The sequence below is a fragment of the Scyliorhinus torazame genome, chromosome 12 (genome assembly GCF_047496885.1).
Source record: "Scyliorhinus torazame isolate Kashiwa2021f chromosome 12, sScyTor2.1, whole genome shotgun sequence".
NCBI classification, from domain to species: Eukaryota; Metazoa; Chordata; class Chondrichthyes; order Carcharhiniformes; family Scyliorhinidae; genus Scyliorhinus; species Scyliorhinus torazame.
In genome coordinates this window covers 55,209,974-55,232,919 of record NC_092718.1, presented here as the reverse complement: position 1 = coordinate 55,232,919, position 22,946 = coordinate 55,209,974, and the positions used below count along the sequence as shown (strand labels likewise).

At 49.2% G+C, this 22,946-nt stretch overlaps 1 protein-coding gene across 1 annotated transcript in view; it reads left to right on the top strand.

Moving 5' to 3' along the window:
* bnc1 (basonuclin zinc finger protein 1) overlaps positions 1-22,946 on the top strand; it is a 120,066-nt gene that overhangs the window by 85,332 nt on the left and 11,788 nt on the right. Inside the window, exon 4 of the mRNA XM_072468730.1 lies at positions 7,407-9,322. Within this exon, the coding sequence (XP_072324831.1) occupies positions 7,407-9,322 (1,916 nt within the window). The remainder of the gene's footprint in view (positions 1-7,406; positions 9,323-22,946) is intronic.

The window sequence follows — 22,946 nt, the reverse complement described above, 5'->3', positions numbered from 1 at the left end:
CACAGGACAGACAAACACAGAAGGGAATGAGGAGTATAAGAAAGAATAAAATGAAAAGTAAAAGAATAAAACTCTCTGCTTCAGATGGACCTTTTCCAGTGCATGTTTCTTCAGTCTAGGCCTCCCGTTGGATGAGATCTTTGCTTTTAGTCTGTAATAGTTTTCTATCTAGATTCATCAGGATCTCGAAACTTCTCTGCAGTCTCAGAAACAGCAGGCAGGAAACCTTTGTTTCAGAAAGAGAGAGGGAGAGAGAGAGAGGGAAAGAGAGAGAGAGAAACTCACAGCTTCTTCTCTCAACGTCCCGGAGTGTTCTCTGGGTCCTCTGAAAACTCCCACCTGGCTGAACACAATCACTGCCTGTTGCCGGGTAGAATACGGTCTTTGGCCAATCCATTGGCTACCAGCCAACGCATCAAATCAAATCCCTCCGATCTCTCGGGTGCCATAAAGTCTGGGTTCTCCAATAGCAGAGTGTACTATTTTGAAACTTTTGGTTCTTCACTTCCTCTGCTCGACTTAAAGGTATATGTCCATTAAATATCCATAGATCAAAATGATAACCACAAAATAAAATGGGAAATATGGGAATCAACAGGAAGGGCTCTTGCACCATTACCTGACCCCCTTCTCCCTGATCCATCCTATCCACTTACCTTCTCTCCTATCAAAGCGGCTGGGACAGGTAAGCTCACTACTTCACAGTAGCTAATGCTGTAAGTATGGGGTGTGGCTTCCCCTGACACTGCTGTTGCCATAGCAGCTGTGTTGCAGGCCTGGGTCGGACGTCTGGCCAGAAAAGATGCGACACCAGTAAGGGTAAGTAAAAAGAAGCATTCTGGCGATCCAATGGTGATTGCCACTCCTCAGAGGGTCGGCCCATTATTACAGGAGATGTCCAAGTGTGCATGCATGTGCGTTTATACATGTACGCATACATTTGGTGTCACATTTCTGTGTGACATTCTATTTGCAAGTGTTTTGGTGCACTTGAATCTGATTGGCTTCACTTTCACAAGCAGAAAATAGCAAAATGTGGAAAGTAAGAAAGGTCCTGATCACCGCTTTGAATGTGGGACGGGAATACACATGAAAAATGGACAATCAGCAAAGCTACACACCATTCCTTTTCAAAATATTTTGATTAAAGATTTTTAATTTTTAACAATATAACCATATAAAAATGGATGCCACAGGTTATAATGTAAAAGAAACACGACCAACAATTTAGAACACATCCAAAAAAAAAACAACTGTAAGCTAACCCCCATTCTCCCAATAACTGACAGTGACTAGCTCTTTAAAAAAGTAAATGAGTGGCTGCTGTCTCAGATAGAACCTCTAAACCTGCCCCCAATGGAGTATTTGACCGTCAATACAAAAATTCCATGAGGTTCCCCCAACCAGACCGAGGCACTGGGCAGAGAAGGGGACCTCCACCCAAGCCGAACTCGCCTCCAGGCTATTAACGAGGCAAAGGCGAGAACATCCGCCTTTACCCCCGTCCACAGCACCGGTGAGTCTGATTCCCCGGAAATGGCCACCAAAGGACAAAGCTCAAGGTTGACGTTCTGACTTGGAAATATATCTCCGTTCCTTCACTGTCACTGGTTCAAAATCCTGGATCTCCCTCCCTAATAGCACTGTAGGTGTACCTATACCACACATAGAACATAGAACATACTGTGCAGAAGGAGGCCATTCGGCCCGTCGGGTCTGCACCGACCCACTTAAGCCCTCACTTCCACCCTATCCCAGTAACCCAATAACCCCTCTTCACCTTTTTGGACACTAAGGGCAATTTAGCATGGTCAATCCACCTAACCTGCACGTCTTTGGACTGTGGGAGGAAACCCACGCAGACACGGGGAGAACCTGCAGACTCCGCACAGACAGTGACCCAGCGGGGAATCGAACCTGGGACCCTGGCGCTGTGAAGCCACTGTGCTATCCACTTGTGCTACCGTGCTGCCCATAAAAGGACCTCAAAGGTTCAAGAGCCAGAATTTTATATGGTTTGAACTGGCAAGAGCCCGACCTGTCAATGCATGAAATCGCACAAGACATTGGGTGCGCATCCCGATGTCATTGCGCACTTGTGCAATATTTCGCTTGGTGGGCACTTAGGAGTGCGAAAGGCACACGTCAACAATCAAGGGGGTAATAAAGAGTCAAAAGAAAATCAATTTTACGTGGCCCATCCATGGTTGGCGGATGGGTCAATCGGCCAGACGGCCTTTACGTTTTTGCTTCAAACTCAATCCAGAGCCAATTAAATGTCTGGGATGCAGTTTAATAAAAAAAGGTTGTCTGGGGACTGAACACTGCTGTAAGTTGTTGAACTGTGCTGCACAGACCCAGTTTGCTGCATTTTTTTCATAATATTTTGTACAGTTCTGCAGCTGTCTGAGACAGCTCTGTGGCAGCTGTCCGCCTTGAGGGAGTCCCAAAAAAGCGCCAGCCTGCACACTTTCCAAGCGTGCGTTTCACGTTGACCATCTGCTAACTGGCCAGCCAGCATGAAATCGCATTCCAGGGCCGATCGCGGCCGGAAGCGCATTTCGCACCCGCTTCCGGGTCTGCCCAAAGTACACACCTGATCGACGCAAAGTTCACACTGAGGTGTCTCACCACCACCTCTTCAAGAGCAATTCCGCATGGGCAATAAATGCTGGCCTAGCCAGCGAGTCCACATCCCATGAGAGAATAAAAAACATATATAAGAGCATGTCCTAGGGGATTCATCGTCACTGCCTTTTTCACAGTACAGGTTGTTGCAGAGATGTGACAACTGCTGCATAAGAGATTATTCTTCCATCGAAATCACATTTGCTGCATGTTTTTGTGTGATCCGATCCTGCCAAACCATCCTAGGAAATAGCTGGCATATCAGGCAGCCTGTAGTACATGCAAGCATCGAGGAAACACCAACCACAGTGGTTACTGTGGGGGAGAGCAGGGCAGCGGACAATATCTCCATCAAACTTCCTATGGAATGGAGGCAGCAGAATCTAGGATACAGAGCTTCCACCAGGTGCCAGGTGTGAATCCAGCTTCTTGATATTAACCCCTTAACCTTGAGGAACAGAAAGCATTCCCGCTCAATCACAGTCAAAGTGATTGAATTATAGAATAGTTATTGCACAGGAACCATTCCACCCACTCGTTCGGCAGCAGGAGACCCTGCTTTGGGCTTTACACATCCCATCGCTCCGCAGTTCTTCCTTCTCTTCAAGTACTTTTCCAATCTTCTTTTGAAAGTCGCAATTGAATCTGCCTCTACCAGCCTTTCAGGAAATGCATCCCACACTTGCTGTGTAACAAAATGTTTTCCTTTGAATCTTCTGCTCACTTCTATCTGCAGGACAGTACTGAAAACCCACATCTTTGATCAACATTTGGTCACCTACCTAAATATTTCCTTATGTAGCTCAGTGTCCAATTTGGTGTGATAACATTCCTGTGATGTAATGCGTTAGTATATTAAGGGTGCTATGTCAATGAAAGTTGTTATTGTTGAAGTGAGGAAGAGATTCATCTTTTACCTCATCATGTGCCTTCATTGAACATAGAACATACAGTGCAGAAGGAGGGCATTCGGCCCATCGAGTCTGCACCGACCCACTTAAGCCCTCACTTCCACCCTATCCCCGTAACCCAATAACCCCTCCTAAACTTTTTGGTCACTAAGGGCAATTTATCATGGCCAATCCAACTAACCTGCACGTCTTTGGACTGTGGGAGGAAACCGGAGGAAACTCACATAGACACGGGGAGAATGTGCAGACTCCGCACAGACAGTGACCCAGCGGGGAATCGAACCTGGGAATCTGGCGCTGTGAAGCCACAAACCACTTCACCCTTTGCAAGGAGGTATAAGGCGCCTATGTGGCTTCATTGGCTCAATTGATGATTTCATGCTCTGGCCCTTAACTCCAGATAAGACAATATCCTTTTGTTGTCCCTCCTGTGGCTACAGTTCCAATTAAACAGCATCCCTGATGACAAAAACGGTGAGACATAGAAAGGATCGCTTAGCTCAGTTGGCTGGACAGCTGCTTCGTGATGCGGAGCGACAAGAACAGTGCGGGTTCGACAAGAACAGCGCGGGTTCAATTACCATAGAGGCTGAGGTTATTCATGAAGACCCATCCACTCAACTTTGCCCCTTCGCCTGAGGTGTGGTGACCCTCAGGTTAAATCACCACCAATCAGCTCTCAAAGGGAACTGTGGCCACATTTATTAAGGCCAGCACAGTAGTGAGCACTCACAGCGCCAGGGATCCGGCTTTAATTCCGGCCTTGGGTGACTGACTATGCAGAGTTTGCACGTTCTCCCCATGCCTATGTGGGTTTCCTGCGGGTGTTTCTGGTTTCCTCCCACAGTCCAAAGATACATAGGTTAGCTGGGGCTATGGGGATAGGACAGGGGTGTGGGCCTAGGTAGGGTGCTCTTTCGGAGGGTCCATGGGCTGAAGTTGACCCATTTTGGCCCATCGACCTTCTGCACTTTCGGGATTCTGTGGAATAAAGGGGCTAAAACTGCTTACAATTTGCCCCAGATGCTCTCTTTCGAGACCCAAGAAGAGGTATTTAGAAACTAGTGATGACAGATCTAGCTCCATCTCATGGCACAACCTTATGAAGGGTGGAGAGGAAATCAGCAGCCACAGTTGTAGGTCAAACCCTGTCCCTAAGCAATGCCCATTACAGTCTGTCCACAAACAGCATGACGTCCCACAGTCAGAACAGGCTGTCCTGAAACCCTACAGCACCCTTCTTTCCTCCACTGCTGAAACTCTCATGTAGGGCACCTTTTATTTCCTCCAGATTAAACGTCTTCAGATCACCTTCTGTTAGTTTCCGAAGCCCATCTCGTGCAGATTTCACCTAATGCATAACTCCGCCATCTTCTACATGGTCTCATTTCCACCACCTCTTGAATTAATTAGCTCCAATGCATAACTCATCCCTATTTACAAATCGCTTCATGCTCCCACCCCACCTGACCTCAGCGTCCTTCTCCATCCCCCTATCCCAGCTTGCATTTTTCACTCTGCTGTGCTTTTCTCTCCTTCACCCACAAGCATCACCGGCAGCTCCATCATCAGGGATGCAGCCATGAGCCTTCATACGCCTATACTCTCAAATCCTTCAGGCTTGCAACATTTCTCTCTGGTTTCAAATGTCACCTCAAAGGTTCTGACCACGTTTGAGATACAAATTAGGTTAGTGGTCTATTTGAGTATACATCAGAGAGGAACCATTATGACCATTCTTAGATGTATAGAGCTGCTCTGTTAATTCATTTTAGCCCAGGATTTTACACATGCCAGGTCATTTCCTAAATGTTTATTTATTTGTGAGTGCTTATTTTTAAGTTAGTGCCCTTTTCATTCTAAGGGCGAAGCATGGTCTTTACTCTTGAAATGGTACATTTTTCACAAAAAGAGTACTTACAACTTTTTTCCTTCACTTTTGCCATCACAAATAATTCATATTGCTTCAGCCGGGAGTGAGCATGAGCCGAGAGAAAAAACTAACCCCATTCTTACCTGAGTGACATTAAAACGTATCCATCTCGTGGGATAATTAAGACTTGATTTTGCCTTTATCTTGCCCACCTTGTTTATATATCTTGCTCCACGTAACAGCTGGAGTGAAAACAGATAGAATTCATCCAATTGAAGCAAAGAATGTCTGACTGGCTTTTTGAGCATTTGAAACCTTGGATTTAATGATCAGTTGAACTACCATGTGAGAACTAAAGGAAATGTCTGTTTAAAAACTGCTCCACTGTTTGGGCAGCACGGTAGCCTTGTGGATAGCACAATTGCTTCACAGCTCCAGGGTCCCAGGTTCGATTCCGGCTTGGGTCACTGTCTGTGCGGAGTCTGCACATCCTCCCCGTGTGTGCGTGGGTTTCCTCCGGGTGCTCCGGTTTCCTCCCACTGTCCAAAGATGTGCAGGTTAGGTGGATTGGCCATAATAAATTGCCCTTAGTGTCCAAAATTGCCCTTAGTGTTGGGTGGGGTTACTGGGTTATGGGGATAGGGTGGCGGTGTTGACCTTGGGTAGGGTGCTCTTTCCAAGAGCCGGTGCAGACTCGATGGGCCGAATGGCCTCCTTCTGCACTGTAAATTCTATGATCTATGATCTATGTTTGCTGCAGTTGACACAATGGGTGCAATTTTCTGAGTCTGTGCTGATGACTGGGACCCTCACCCACTGCCAGCCCATAAGAACATGCATGGGAACATAGCAAACAGAATCATAGAATCCCTACAGTGCAGAAGGAAGCCATTCGCCCCATCGAGTCTGCACCAAGCCTTCAAATAAGCACTCTATCCATGTCCTATCCCCATAACCCCGTAACCTCCCCTGCACATCCCTGGACATCAAAGGGCAATTTATCATGGCCAATTCACCTAACCGGCACATCTTTGGACTGTGGGAGGAAACTAGAGCACTCAGAGGAAATTCACCAGACACGGGGAGAATGTACAAACTCCACACAGACGTTGACCCAAGGTTGGAATTGAACCCGGGACCCTGGCACTATGAGGCATCAGTGCTAAAAACTGAGCCACCATGCTGCCCCAAATAGGAGCAGTAGGCCAATTGGCCCCTCGAGCCTGCTCCTCCATTCAATTATATCGGTAGGAATTCTCTGGTCCCACCGGTGGCGTACCCCCACCCGTGCATTTCCTGGCAGGGTGGGGTGACTTCAGTGGGAATTCCCACTGACAGCGGCGGTAGCTCAGAATCCCACTGCCAGCGTTTGGCGCACTGCCAAGAAACACGCAGCTGGGAGGTTAGAGAATCCCGTCCATCATCTTGTACCTCAGCGCCATTTTCCTGCATTGTCCTCATACCCCTTGATATCTTTAGTATCTAAAAATAAATCGATCTCTGCTTGGAACAGACTCAGTGGCTGACCCTCCACAGCCCTTTGGCGTAGAGAATTTCAAAGGTTCACCACCCTCTGAATGAAGAAACTCCTCCTCACCTAAGTCCTAAACAACCGACCCATTATTCTGAGATTGTGTCCCCTCTCGAGACATTCCCCCCGCCCCTGCCTCCAACTAGGGGAAACATCCTTCCTGCATCTGCCCTGTCGAGCCCTCATAATAATTTTGTAGTATCAGTGAGATCACCTCTCATTCTTCTAAAAGCGAAAGAATATAGGCCCAGTCTCCTCAATCTCTCCTCATAGGACAGTGCGGCCGCCATCGCAGAAAATCTTGGGCTTCTTTTTCCTTGGAGCATTCTGACACTTGCCCTTCAGTGAATAGGTTCCCACCACCAGTTAGAAAACATGAAAGCACTTTTAAGGGCATTATCAGTGAAGTAAATCATGCCAGGTTATGGTAGAGTTTTATTCCATGCTAATTCTTGTGTTACAGGATTCCTCAGGAAAAGTGCTTGACCGGTGGAGCATAATGACTTATGAGGAAGAAATGGTCTCTCTGCACCAGTTCCTTCGTTTTGGAGAAACCAAATCCATCGTCGAACTCATGGCGATTCAGGAGAAGGAGGGACATGCTGTTGTGGTCCCAACTGCCAAAACTAACTCCGACATCAGAGCGTTCATAGAAAGCAACAATCAAACCCGAAATCCTGGTCTAGCCACTCACTCTGAGAAAGTCAACGTGAACAGTATTCATCACTTTGAGAACATTGTAAACAACCTGGCCTTTATGTTACCATTCCAGTTCTTTAATCCTATCCCCATGCCTCTGTTGGGGACATCTCCCAACAGCTTCGTCCTTGATCAATCCCAAGATAGGCCACAAGAAACCAAACAAGAAATTCCAATTCCGATCAGTCGGAGCTTTCTTTTAAACACTCACGCCGATTCTTTCCAGAGTACTGAAGAGAACAGCCAGAACTCCCAAGATGACCTGAACCTAGATCTGAAGAATAGCTCCGCCAATGAGTCCAGCGCTGTGGCATCTCCCTCGCTCAGCTTAACACCAAAGCACGAGCTGGAACAAGCACATGTGCCTTCTCACACTAGGGTCAAATCCATGGAACGGGCTGGCTGCCTAACAACCAAGGGGCGTGTTTACTGCAGCTCGTGCGATAAGACCTTTTATGATAAAGGCACATTAAAGATTCATTACAATGCGGTTCACCTGAAAATTAAACACAGATGCACCGTCGAGGGTTGCAACATGGTTTTCAGTTCACTGCGTAGCCGCAATCGTCACAGCTCCAATCCCAACCCCAGGCTTCACGTGCCGACTATGAAAAACAATCGTGACAAGGATCTAAGAACCTGCTCTTTAGCAACAGTTATCCAAGTTAGTCACAAAAGGCTTGACATCTCTAACTGTCTTGGCGCGGAAACCCGGTCTCTCACAGGGCTTGATAATCCCCGTGCAGAGTCAAACCTTCAGAACAACGCCCCCCAGAGCAGCATTTCTAATGCCGGGCACGGTACCATGTTTCAAAACCTGAAGACCGTGCAGCCTGTTCTACCTTTCTATCGCAGCCTTGTAACACCGTCTGAACTTGCCGTTCCCCCAGGCGCCCTCCCGTCGTTACCTGTCACAGCTCCTTCGATCGCGGGACAGCTCCTGTCGAGTGACCCTGTGCCAAAAAAGAAGTCCCGCAAATCGAGCATGCCCGTCAAAATCGAGAAAGAAACCATGGAGGAATTGGAGGACCCCGAGGGCGGACCTCCTGACTGCGACGTGGCTGCACAACTTCGAAGTGACAGTGAGTTTGAGGGAATGAGAAATGATTTTGAAGGAGCTGAAAGCGGAACTAGCTATCTGTCCGACACAGAGGAACAAGGCCTCAAAGCACAGCAACGTGACTTGATGACTGCCAATAGCCGAGCAAATGCTGAGGCAAAATCGGACAACAGCCCATTCTACTTGGAAAATGGAGATGCTTATGCAAAGGCCAGAACTGTGATAATTTCATCCCTTGGGGAAGAGCAAAGGGAGTCTGAACCGGACAGTGGCGAGAGTTTGGTATCTAAAGCAGAAGGTTGGTTTCAGCCGACGAACATTTATAAGGAAGTGCAGTGCAGGCTCAATGGAGGCTTCAGCAGTGCATTATTGCATCAGAGGGCTGATTCACCGTGTTCCAACAGTCCAGCAGTGAATGGCTGCACATGTCCGCAGCCAGTTGCAGACAAGGGAGATTATCAGGGTACATCTAATCCTAACTATTGCTATGTCTGCAAGAAGGTGTTTAAAAGTTCTTACAGTGTTAAGTTGCATTACAAAAATGTGCATCTAAAGGAGATGCACATGTGCACAGTTGGAGGTTGTAACGCAGCTTTCCCTTCAAGGCGCAGTAGGGACAGGTCAGTGAAAAGTTGCTTCTTGTCTTGTTTTTTTTTAAAAAGCTGAAAGCAGTTGCTTCAATTATGTTCTGATTCACTTCATCTGACATTCTCAAATGGGTCCTCGCATTTGCATGTTTTGAAAACCTTTTGCCTGGATTCTCCTTGGCAAGCAGTACTTGCATCTGGCACAGGTACAGACAGCAGAGTTGTGTCTGAGACGGTGCTGTTGGAATTTTGGCTGCTCCACCTGCATTGGCCCCGGGGAGGCAGAATTGCAGCTGCCGCGGTGCAGAGGAGTGGGAAGCTAATAAAACTGGGGGGCGGTGGGGAGGGAGTGGTGACTGAGGGGAGATCGACCCTTCAGTTTTGCCTTCCAGTTGTTACATTAAAACAAAAATCACCAACATTTTTGGGAGGCCTGTTGCTGTGAGTTTAGTCAATGAGTAGTTGAGCCCGGCCAGTCCAAGATTATGTCCACTCTGATCCTCTGCGTTACCGAATGTTAGCCTCCGTGCCCCTGGTATTAATAGGAAGAATCACAGCTTCCCACTGAAGGCTGCATCATTTGGCAATGGAGAAGCCCTTCCCCATCGACTAGCTTACTGAAACCTCATTGACTGTCAGGTGAAGAATAGCCACTCGGGTACAAGGAATCGAGGGACTCCTAAACCCTGTGGGACATAACCCCAGCCATCAGTTGGAGGAAATCTGGGGTGGGGCAGCTGGCGTTTGTCCAAGCGACAGCCATTGGTGTGTAAAATGCTCTTTGTGTCAGTCGCTCATTGACACAGCCCACAGGACATGACCCGAGTGTGGGAGTCTCTTTTGAAATGTCACTTACACATTTTGTTTTTGCAGTTTTTGTCTGGGAAGTGGTAATTTCTCTCAGACACTTCTTGAGGAGGAGGTTCGAGCTGCCGAGTTTTCCTGTCAGATTTGTGGTGATGATTTTCTTTCACCTATTTTGGACGCTGACAGACCTTAACAGACCTTGACCTCCCCTCCCACCAGATCTCCTTTCTGTCAATTAGGTGGACATAGTTGGATGTCCTCAGTGGTCTTTCTGCATTTACATGCCCGGGCACCTACTGTTGGGCTTTCCAACTGTGAAAAGGCATTACAGCCACGCTTGATATATAGTCCACATCTATTTTATGTGGACCACACTCGCACACTATATTATTTGTACATTTCCTTTTGAGGGTCTGAGGGAGGCGGTGGCATAGTCATATTGTCCCTGGCCGAGTAACTCAGAGACCCAGGAGACACCAGTTCGAATCCTGCCACGGCAGAGTGAAATTTGAATTCAATAAAAAAACTGGAATGACGGCCGTGACACCACTGTTGATTGTTGTAAAAACCCATCTAGTTCACTAATGTCCCTTCGGGAAGGAACTCTGCCATCCTTACCTGGTCTGGCCTACATGTGACTCCAGACCTACAACAATGTGGCTTACTCTAAAATGGCCTCGTAAACCCCTCAGTTCAAGGGCAATTAGGGATGGGTGATAAATATCGACCCAGAGAAAGACACCCACATTTCATGAATTAATTTTTAAAAATCATGTAAAAAAAATCTCCCAAGGTGCTTGACAGATATGTAATCAGGCAAAAATGAATGGAGTGAAAGAAGAAGACGTAGGCCAAAGAGCTATTAAGAAGAGCCTAAAATGAGGAGTGGGAGGTGGAGAGCCACATAGCTTTAGGGAGCAGATTCCAGAACAAGAGTTTAATTGGCTGAAGACTTGGTGGCCCGTGGAAGGAAAGAGGGATGCACAAGAGACCAGTACGAGAGTTCAGAGGGGGGGTGATAGGCTGACTCGTTATAGGTTTAGAACAAAGAACAAAGAAATGTACAGCACAGGACCAGGCCCTTCGGCCCTCCAAGCCCGTGCCGACCATGCGGCCCGACTAAACTACAATCTTCTACACTTCCTGGGTCCGTATCCCTCTATTCCCATCCTATTCATGTATTTGTCAAGATGCCCCTTAAATGTCACTATCGTCCCTGCTTCCACCACCTCCTCCGGTAGCGAATTCCAGGCACCCACTATCCTCTGCGTAAAAAACTTGCCTCGTACATCTCCTCTAAATCTTGCCCCTCGCACCTTAAACCTATGCCCCCTAATAATTGACCCCTCTACCCTGGGAAAAAGCCTCTGACTATCCACTCAGTCTATGCCCCTCATAATTTTGTAGACCTCTATCAGGTCGCCCCTCAACCTCCGTCGTTCCAGTGAGAACAAACCGAGTTTATTCAACCGCTCCTCATAGCTAATGCCCTCCATACCAGGCAACATCCTGGTAAATCTCTTCTGCACCCTCTCTAAAGCCTCCACATCCTTCTGGTAGTGTGGCGACCAGAATTGAACATTATACTCCAAGTGTGGCCTAACTAAGGTTAGAGGAGGCTGTGGAGATAGAGTGCATGAAATGTGAAATGAAATGAAAATCGCTTATTGTCACAAGTAGGCTTAAAGAGATTTAAACGTGAGGATAAGTACTTCAAATTGGAGTTGGTGCAGGATTCCCAAGGAAAAAACAGCAAATTTTGGCAAAACTGATCTTGTATACCTGAAAATGAAATGGATGCTTTTAAAAAAAACTTTGAACTTATTTCTTCTGAGTGGGCAGGTAGTGTGGGTCAGTAAGAATGGCCATGGTGCGTATGCAGGGTTTAGTGTGGGCAGTCAAACACTGATATAGGTGGGATCTACAGAGCCTTGGGAATGGGAAACCAGCCAGGAGAGCATTAGAATAGTTGTATTTGGAGGAGGACACGATTATGGGTGATAATTTCAGCAGCAAAGGGAGGAAGCAGAGGTGGTAGTCCTTGCGATGGACACAATATGAGATCGGAAGCTCAACTCGGTGTCAAATCAAACACAAAGGTTTCTAGCAACCCGTCCAATTAAGACAGTGGCTGGGGAGAGGGATGGAATTAGTCGTAAAATTCCTATAGTGCAGTAGGAGGCCATTCAGCCCATCGAGTCCACACTAACCCTCTGAAAGAGCACCCTATCTAGGCCCACTCCCCCGCCCTATCCCTGTAACTTCATCGAGCCTACACGCGTTTGGACACTAAGGGACAATTTAGCATGGCCAATCTACCTAACCTGCACATCTTTGGGCGGTGGGAGGAAACCGGAGCACTTGGAGAAAACCCACGCAGACACAGGGGGGAAAGTACAAACTCCGCACAGTCACCCAAACAGTGCAGAAAGACAAGTCAAGATTAAAAAAATAAGCTGGAAATACCCAGCGGGACTGACAGCATCCGTGGAGGGAGAAACACTTAACTTTTCGAGTTGAATGTGACTTCTTCAGAACTGAAGGGAGGTAGAAATGTGATGGGTTTTATGTTGATGAAATGGGGGAGGGAGAACAAAAGGGAAGGGTCTGGGATCAGGTAGAAGGTGGGAGAAATTAAATAACAACAGGCAAAGGGAGTGGTAACAGTTGTCATAAAGAAACAAAGCTTGGTCCAGAGTAATGAAGTCAAAAACTTGAAAACAAGGGAAGACTGGCAGTGGAAAGCAGAGTTCAAGGCCTGAAGTTGTTGCCCTCAATATTGAGCCCAGAAGGCTGTAAGATGCCTTATTGGTAGATGAGTTGCTGTTCCTCAAGATTATGCAGCAAAAGATGCCATTGCTGGAACTGCTCAAGCTATGATTTCATGGATAAGATTGGAACTGGGTAAGGATAATTCCATTCAACTGGATAACTGAGGAGAGACATTGGAGAAGGTGGAAAAAGGGGAATTCTCCAAGAGAAAGAGAATGTAATTTATGTTAGGGCTGGTTCAGCGCAGTGAGGTAGGTTAGAAGACTGATTGGGGAGATTCAAATGTACGGCATAGACATGTAATAACCTTGAAGAGGAAAGGGAGGTTAGAAATGGGGTAGCAGTTTGCAAAGACAAAGAGTGGGCTTTTGAGGAAAGCTGTTTTCAAAGGGCGAAATAAAGGAAACCGTTATGTCAGGTACCATGTGGGTCAGGTAGGGAAGTTGGGTGGCCAGCGGTTTGAGTGGGAATGGGGACAAGAGAGCAGTGGTGGTTCGTATGGACAAGATGAGCTCTGGGAGGGTGTATGGGGAGATGGAAAATCAACTTAAGAAGGATGCATGGGACCCTGCGAGGAGATTTGTGTTGGCAGGTGAAGAAATAACAAATTATCTCAATCCTAGTGGCAGGTACATTTGACAATTTGTCACACCCGTAGTTAGAGTTGATGAATAAAGGGGCGAGGGGATTGATGCGGTATTCAGGACTGGAGGTTATTTTTGTATTCCAGGTTGATCCTCGAATGGTGAGCTGTTTTGAGGAGATGTGGTTTGGCGAGGTCTGCTAATGGCTGCCTAAATTAACTGTTGACCATATGCACCAGGTCAGCAAGCCCCGAAAGTGTGAAAAGTAGGGCATACCAGAAGGAGCTACATCACATGACACCAAATGTATAGCAACTGGTTTATGTTGCACGTGAGCCTCCTCTTACTCGTCTACCAGCATATTCTTCTGTTCCTTTTCTCCCACATGTGCTTACCTAGCTTCCCCTTGACAGTGATCAGGACTGACCGAGTGAAGATTTTACTGGAGGCAGGATCATCAAAGGTGAGGAGGTAGTTGAGCAGATAAGTAGCTGCAAAAGTATTGAAGCGAAGGGAAAAGCCAAAGTCTGGAAGTTTGGAAAAGCAGTTGTAGTTACTTGGAGGGATTGTTTTCCCCCCAGGGGAACGAGAGGAAACAAGGTTGGAAGGGGATAAGGGAATGTCAGTGGTGGTTTTGCCAGTGACTGAGACCACGGGAGTAGAGAGGCCATGGGCAGCGGCCACTGGGGCTGACTCCAAGTATAGGTGGAGGGCAAAGTTTAGGGAGGATGAGGTCTGTGAATTTAAAAGAAGAGAGGAAAAGGTGAGACAAGGTGGAATCCAAATTGTCGAGGCTGGAGCCACTTAATGCAGAGGCTGATGGAGGAAGCATATCTTGATGAAGAGCTCGGATTGGGTTTGGGAATCGAGAGGAAATGAAGATTTCAAAGGAGGGATAAAAGGGATGAAGCAAGGGTACAGTAGCATAGTAGTTATTGGAATAGTAATCCAGAGACCTGGGCTAATAATAATCCAGTGAATTTAAGTTGAAATCGCCCCATTGTTGTTTGAAAATTTATAATTGAATTAAATTTTTTTTCAAATAAGTTGAAAATGACAAGCTGCTAAGATGGAAAGTGAGCATGAAGCTGTCAGACTGATGTAAAAACCCAACTGCCAACTGGTTGACTAATGGCCTTTAAGAAAGAACCAGCCATCTTTGCCCTGGCTGGCCTATATGTTGACTCTTAACTGCACTCTCTGAAGTGATTTTTAAGCCATTCAGTTGTACGAAACCCACTATCAGTGACTCAAGAAGAAGGCCCACCACTTCCAACTTCTCAAACGTTAGGGGATGGAAAATAAGTCCTGACCCTACATTGTCACCCCCCCCCCCCCCCCCCCCCAAGAATGATGTCGGCTGGTCAAAGGAGGAGGAGCTTCCAGCAAAGTAGAGAGAGACCGACCAAGGTGTGACTTTGTGATAAGCACATGGGTTCTACCAGTGTTTGGGCAGAGCAATCGATGGAAAAGCAGTGCCTTGCAAGAACACAGCAGTAAGGAACATAAGATCAGAAGAAATAAGTGAAGGAGTAAGCCAATTGGCCCATCAAACCTGCTCCGCCAGTCAGTAAGATCATGGCTGACCAAATTGTGACCTTAGCTCCACTTTCCTGTCTGCCCCCATGTCACTTAACTCCTCCGTCAATCAAAAATCTGTCTAATTCAACCTTAAATGTATTCAATGACCCAGCCTCCACTGCTCTCTGTGGAAGAGAATTCCAAAGACTAACGAGCTTTCTGAGAGAAGAAATTCCTTCTCAACGTCAAGTTAATGGAAAAATTAGGGGCCTACCCCGCCAAGCCCCCTCAGAATCTTATATGTTTCAATAAAGTCGCCTCTCATTCTTCTAAAGTCCAATGATTATAGACCCAACCTGCTCAACCTTTTCTCATTCAAAAAAGCGTCTTCATCACAGGAATCAGCCTAGTGACCCTTCTCTGAACTTCTTTCAATGCAATTACATCTCGTCTTAAATAAGGAAACCATGATTGCACAGGCTACAAGAGCTGTGGTCTCGCCAATGCCCTGTACAGCTGTCGCAAGACTTTAATAATTAAGTATTCCATTCCCCTTACAATGAAGGCGAACATTCAATTTCCCTTTCTAATTATTTGTTGTCCTGAATACTAACTTTTCGTAATTCATGGAACATATTAGCATTGGAGAGAAGATTCATTAGCAAACAAGAGTAGATATAAACATAAATGGGTCATTTTTAGATTGGCACATGTTGCCACAGGGATCATAGAATCATAGAATCCTGACAATGCAGAAGGAGGCCATTCGGTCCATCTAATCTGCACCGACCCTCTGAAGGAGCACCCTACCTAGGCCTAATCGCTGCTAGCGAGGACTGAGAATTTGCCGTGCCGTTTGCTGGCAGCGGGATTCTCTACTTCCGCCGATTGTCATTGGGATTTCCGATCGAAACCACCCCACGGCATTAGGAGACCCGCAGGCAGGAGTGCGCTGCAAAAGAATTCAGCAGAATGAGAGGTGAGCTTATTGAAGCATGTGATCGTAAGGGGACTTGACAGGGTGGATACCGAAAGGAGGTTTTCCCTCGTGGGAGACACTAGAACTAGGGGAGACAGTGTCAGAATAAGGGGTTTCCCATTAAAAATGGCGATGAGAATTTGTTTCTCTCAGAGGGTCGTGTGCCTTTGGAACTCTCTTCCCCAGAGAGGGGTGGAGGTGGCGTGATTGAATATATCGAAGGTAGAGGTAGATAAATTCTTGACTAAGATTCTTGACTAACTAGGGATTAGAAGGTTAATAGGGAGTTGGCGGGAATGTGGAGTTGAGGCCACAATCAGTTCAGCCATGATCCTTCTTATTGAATGACTGGGGGACTGAATAGCCAACTCCTGCTCCTAATTTGTATATTTAAGGACACCCAGATCACTCTGTCCTGCAGCATTCTGCACTCTTTCCCTATTTAAATAATATCCTGCGTTTCTTCCCGCCAAAGTGGACACCCTCACATTTTCCCACCGTGTACTCAACCCACCAGTTATCTGTCCACTTGCTCAACTTATCTCGATCCTTTTGCAGACTCTGTGCATCCTTCTCACAAGTTGCTTTTTGACCTATCTTTGTAACATCAGCAAACTTGGCTACAATGCAACCTGTCCCTTCATCCAAGTCATGAATATTGATCGCAAATAGTTGAGGCCGTAGCACTGATCTCTGTGGCACTCCACCAGTTATAATTTCCCACCCTGAAAATGTCCCATTTATCCCAATTTTCTGCTTCCTGTTTGTTAGCCAATCCTCTATCTATGCTAATCATCCCCATGGAAAGGTGCCATATCCTGTGAGCCAAGTTTCCATCAATGTCATGATGACAGTGCAGTCATCCAGAAAATCTTCATGGTGGCATGGTGACAAGACCATTGTTCAAAACTCAATGGACAATCTGGAGGGAAATACACAGAAGGGCAGAGAATGGTCATCCTGCAGACTGCGAGGAGGGTGTGGAGGGTGAAGCAAGCAGGTGGACCAGATTTATCCGCAATGAGCTCCCTCGATTTTAACATTAGAACATAGAACATACAGTGCCGAAGGAGGCCATTTGGCCCATCGAGTCTGCACCGACCCACTTAAGCCCTCACTTCCACCCTATCCCCGTAACCCAATAACCTCTCCTAACCATTTGTTTGGACACTTAAGGGCAATTTAGTATGGTCAATCCACCTAACCTGCATGTCTTTGGACTGTGGGAGGAAACCGGAGCACCCGGAGGAAACCCACGCAGTCACGAGGAGAATGTGCAGACTCTGCACCGACAGTGACCGAGCATTATCTATATTCTTTAATGGGATGTGGGCATCGCTGGCAAGTCCAGCATTTGTTGCCCATCATTAATTGCCCTTGAACCAAGTGGCAGTTAATCGTCAATCACATTGCTGTGGGCCTGGAGCCACATGTCGGCCAGACCAGGTAAGGACGGCAGATTTCCTTCCCTAAAGGACATTAGCGAACCAGATGGGTTTTTACGACAATCGATGATAATTTCATGTCATCATTTGGCTTTTAATTCCAGATTTTTATTGAATTCATCGGCTGTGATGAGATTCAAACCAGGGTCTTCAAAGCAGTACTCTGGGTCTCTGTATGACTTGTCCAGTGACAATAACACTACACCATTGTCTTCCTTATAACAGGGGAGCTGGACATTGGTGTGGCTCCTTCCAACACATCAGTCCACATTCTGTTTCTCTTTCTCTCTCTTCCATACACATAGTCACATACATGTACACATTCTGTCAAGGGCCTACACAACAGGAAGCATGGATGTTTATTTATTTCTCTCTCCATCCCAATTTTCTTAGCCCGGGCTGAAGCCAATGTCATTGCCATTCTCTCACATTCAGGGATGAAGACTGATTCATTCAGCAGGCCCTAGAAACTTAATACTGGACCTACTGTTTTATATATGTGATGCACTTCTGTATCCATTGAATTCATGTTTCACATTTCTTGTGTCCTACTCTGGCACCTACCTGCTCTTGCACTTGAAACTCTTTCCACCTCAGTTCAATTGTCTTTCATAGATTGAAAACAATTATACCAGCCGAATGAATTTTTTTAAACACAAACGCACTGACCAATTAACTCGCTCGAAGTGTTTTATTTAAACCTCAGCAAGTTGACTATAATCAGGAAAAAAGGATGCAATTTATATTGTCCAACCATAATACATTTACAAAAAGAAAAGCAATTAGACTTGAAATGAAATGAAAATCGCTCATTGTCACAAGTAGGCTTCAAATGAAGTTACTGTGAAAAGCCCCTAGTCGCCACATTCCGACACCTGTTCGGGGAGGCTGTTACGGGAATTGAACCATGCTGCTGGCCTGCCTTGGTCTGCTTTCAAAGCCAGCGATTTAGCCCTGTGCTAAACAGCCCCTCTTTACACAGAAGTTATGTAACTCCTGTCAGATGTGTGTCTTAGTTCGACTCTCTGAGGTCTGATACTTGCAGAGTCCATCCCAAGTCTCTTCCCACATTTCCTGTCCACATTTACCTGCCAAGGTAAATTCCCACCCATCTATCTGCAACTGACACATGGAGAAATGACACAGAAAGAGCTTTAAAAACTGGCTGCAGACTGCCAATAAGTATAAGCACTTGTAATTGCTTGGGAGAGAAGTTTTCTTCCCCCAGAGGAGGATGTAGAATATCAGCAGTGACAAAAACGAGGCCTGTGACATTGGAGTAAAAGAGGCCACAGACACTGATGAGTTCAGTGACGTGACTGTGTCTACAGGTAGGAGAGTTTATCAGGAGGTAGAGGTTTAAGGAGGACTGGAAATTCAATGAAATTAGAATGGAGAAGGCAAGGTGAGCTGAGCTAAAATTTAAACCATGGAGCTGCCTATATAGTGCAGAGGCTGATGAGAGAAGCATCAACAGGCTTATCCGATATTGAGGCAGCGTGTCCGTGCCGTCGTGAACGCCGCGGGCACGATCGATTCAGGCCCCGAAAAGGGGCCAGCAGCGGGGCCGCGAGAAACGCGGTGGGCGTGGCGCCAGAGCAGCGGCTTCATCGCGCGACGCCCGGCTTGACACCGCGCCACGTAATTTAAAGTGCGCGATCGTGGGCCGAAGGGCCTGTTCTGTGCTGTATTTTCTATGTTCTATGTTCGATCCGCACACAGGACCCGAAGGACAGAGATGGCTGAGCCCCGCGGTGCCGCACCAGGTACTGGGACAGTGATCTAGAGACTCTATTCGACGCTGTCGAAGAGCGCAGGGCCAGCCTGTGCCCAAGACGTGGGCACCGGCACCCGTCCAGCACTGTGAAGCGTGGCTGGGGTGAAGTGGGCATCACCGTCAACACTGTGGGGCACACACCCCGCTCTGGAGACCAGTGCCGGAAGAAGCTCCACAACCTCACGAGGGCTGCCGGGGTAAGTACCCCGAGAGTTCCCCCCGAGCCACACCCCACCCCTCCCTCCCTCTCCCCACCACGTTTCGCGGGAACCACCCCCCCTGCCCACCCCCTACCAGTGCCCACAAACCTACCCTCTCAACCCAGCCCCTCCACCCCTGAACCCCCCCTCACACTCCACCCCCTCACACTGCCCCCTCTACCCCCTCACACCCGACTCCGCGTGTCTAACGATACATGCCTTATTGTGTTCTCCAGGGCCAGGACCCTACAGTCCAGGGACGTCTCGGACAAGCCCCCGCCGTCCAGCTCCAAGCTCATCCGCCCACAGGGACGCACGGCAGAGAGGGGAAGAAAGACGGACAGCAGGGCCCTCTTCTGAGGCCGGGGCACTGGAGGGGGACGCACAGAGGACAGACAGAGATGACACTAACGAACACATGGCCGTGAGACGGACGAGGGGAGGGCTGCGGGCCAGGACAGTGACAGAGAGAGGACGGGGACTCTGGACAGTGACGCACAGAGGACGGCCAGACAGACGATTGACAGACCGGACACAGCACCTAACATGGGCCGCAGACTACGTGCATCGGTCCAAGGATCGACCCAGGAGACCCCAGATCTGGAGATAGATGAGGACCTCGAGTTTGCGTCACTGCTGTCACCCACAACATCCACCATCGCAGATACACTCACCTCAGTTGGCCATTTTAGTGATGAAGCTTCTGGGTCACTGACTGGTGCGCACCACACAGCCGAACTGGTATAGCAGGTGGAGGTAGGAGCAGCTGAGGGGCTGGATGGTTGGAGGGCAGGCCAGGCCCAGCACCCAGCTGCCGCCCAGACGCTTCACGGGTTCCTGGACTTACCAGACCCACCCACAGACCCGATGCCTTTGGAAACCCGGGGAGTGGACAACGGGATAATGACCGTCTTCCAGCATCTGCAGACGCAGTTGGAGGAGTCCATCCACGACCAGGAGCAGGGAGTGGTGCCGGTCATGGCTGCTACCCAGGCCGATACTGCATGGGTGGCATCCGCGGTGGAGGCAATGGGGGCAACGGTTTTGGCCATGGGTCAGGCTCTGCAAGGCGTGGGGCTTCATGTACAGGCGTCATCCGTGGCCCAGGAGAGGGATGCCCTCTCACAGACAGCCATGTGCCAGAGCCAACTGGACATTGCCACCGTGCTCCGGGGTCTGGCCCAGTCTCAGCAGGCCATCGCTGAGAGCATCGGCTGCCTTGCGCACGTGCTGGATGGTGTCGCACAATCACAACGGGAGGTTGCACAGTCCCTGACAGGGATGTCGCACTCCCTGAGCTCCGTCGCTGCAAACGTTCAGACCCTGGTCGATGCCGCAGCCGGCCTCCAGGACTGGCAGTGTCAGGTATCAGTGGTGCAACGGCGCTTGACTCCGCTCGCACCACCGTTCCATAGTGAGGCCCAGGGGCCACCGGGTTCCCCGAGGGAGGAGGAGGTTCTGGGGCCCGCCCCGGTAACTCCAGCAAGGGCAGCAAGGGACGTCCCGGAATACTCGGATTCCCCCCGTACTGTCCCTGGTGCATCTGGTGGGCAGCGGGCAGGACAGAGTGGCACCACTCCACCCAGCACGCCCGCCAAGCAGCCTGGTCCATTGAAGCCTGGCCTCCCAGGAAAAGCGCGCCGACGGGGAGCCACGTCGCAGGGCAGGAGTCTCAGCAGTCTGCCTCCACTCTTGCTGTCCCGTCTGGGGAAACACCAAGGCGTAGTGGTAGGGCCCGGAAGGGCAAAGAAGTTAGACACATAGTAAGTTGGCACGGGTGCAGGGCACAGCTTAGTTCTAGGGCTAGGGCACTTGTCTGTGAATGTCACAAATAAAGTCATTGTTACACAAAACCTAGATGACTCTGTGCTATGTCCGGTGCCTGAGGCGTCGTGAGGGCGAACGAGTGGCGCTGGGGTCAAAGTTCACTACAACGGTGATGCCGGGTGTGTGTGTGGGTGTGTGTGTCCCAAACCCCGTCGTCCTCGGCACACCGACATGGCTACCCCACATGGCCATGTGATGGGGTGTCCGTGACGCATACAGGGACCACCGAGGTGGAGGGTGTAGCTGTGGCCACGAGTCAGACATTGTCTAACGATCCGGAGCTCACAGCTCATCTCAGAGCGGGTTGTCATCACTCAACATGGCACTGATCACACCCGCTTACACAAGCAACTGTGTGAGACCATCCCGTTGTGCCGCAGGTGTAAGGTGCTGTGAAAGTGGTGGTGTGGGCGCTAGGGTTGTCGGATGGTGCGGGAGGTGGGGGTGCTGGGTGGTGTGTTTGTGCGGAACGGTGATGCAAGTGCCTTGCTCAGCGATGCCCTCCCCCCCTAGTTCGTGAAACGTGCGGCGATCAACGCCTCGGCGTGTTCGCTCTCCAAGCCTTGCGTAGTGCAGCTTCCCAGCCATATGCAACCCCCAGGTCGTGTCTGTGCCTCCCCCTCCCGGTCCTCCTCCTCCTCCTCACCTCCTCCTCATATGCAGACGCGCCGCCGTCATCGGGCTCCCCCTGTGCCTCCTCCTCCAGGACATCACCCCTCTGCTGGGCAATGTTGTGTAGCACACAGCAGACAACAAATATGCAGCCGACCCTCTCTGAATGGTACTGCAGGGCACCTCCAGAGAGGTCCCAGGCACCTGAGTCGCATCTTCCACAACACCCCTGGTTGCTGCATGGGCCTCATTGTAGCAGGGTCTCCACATTGGTCTGTGGCCTCCGTATAGGCGTCATCAGCCACGGCCGCAACGGGTAACCCCGCCCAGCACCCAGTCTCTCAGCCAGGGGGGTGTCCCTCGAACATTGCGGGGTTGTACGATTGCGCTAGTATAAAGGCATCATGAACACTGCCGGGATACTGGGCGCACACGTGCATGATCGTTATGTGATGTTCATAGAGTAGGTCCCCTTTCTGTTCCTGAAAATTTCCCTGTTCTCCGAGAGTGGCCGCATGGCGACGTGCACCCCATCAATCGCACCCAGGTATCCCGGCCACGGTGGCGAATACCGCTGCCCGGGCATCCTGGTGTGTGCGGTCCTCCGGAAGCTTCGTGTACCTGTCGGCGATGGCATACAGGGTGTCGGACACGGCTCGGATGCACCGGTGCACCGATGCCTGTGAGATCCCGGATAGGTCCCCTCTCGGCGCCTGGAACAAACCCATCGTGAAGAAATTGAGGGCTACCGTCACCTTGACGGTCACCGGGATAGCATGTCCTCCCCCCGTTCTACGTTGTGCGAGGTGTGCCATGAGGTGGCATATATGTACGACGGTCTCCCTACTCATTCGGAGTCTCCTCCTGCATGCCCGTCCGGCAGGTCCTCGAACGACATGCGGTCACGGTAGACTCGAGGCCTCATGGGGCGCCTCCGGTGCCTTGGCACCACCACCTGCTCCTCCTCCTCCCCCTGCGCCCCATCAAGATCAGAATCCTCGTCCTGTGCACCCCTGACGGTGTGGTGGTCATTGTCCCCTCCGCTTCCCCCTGCACCTGTTGGGCGGGCAGGCCTGCAGCCTCAGCGGGTGGCACGGGCCCTCTTCAGACACTCCCTCTGCTGCAGCCGCAGC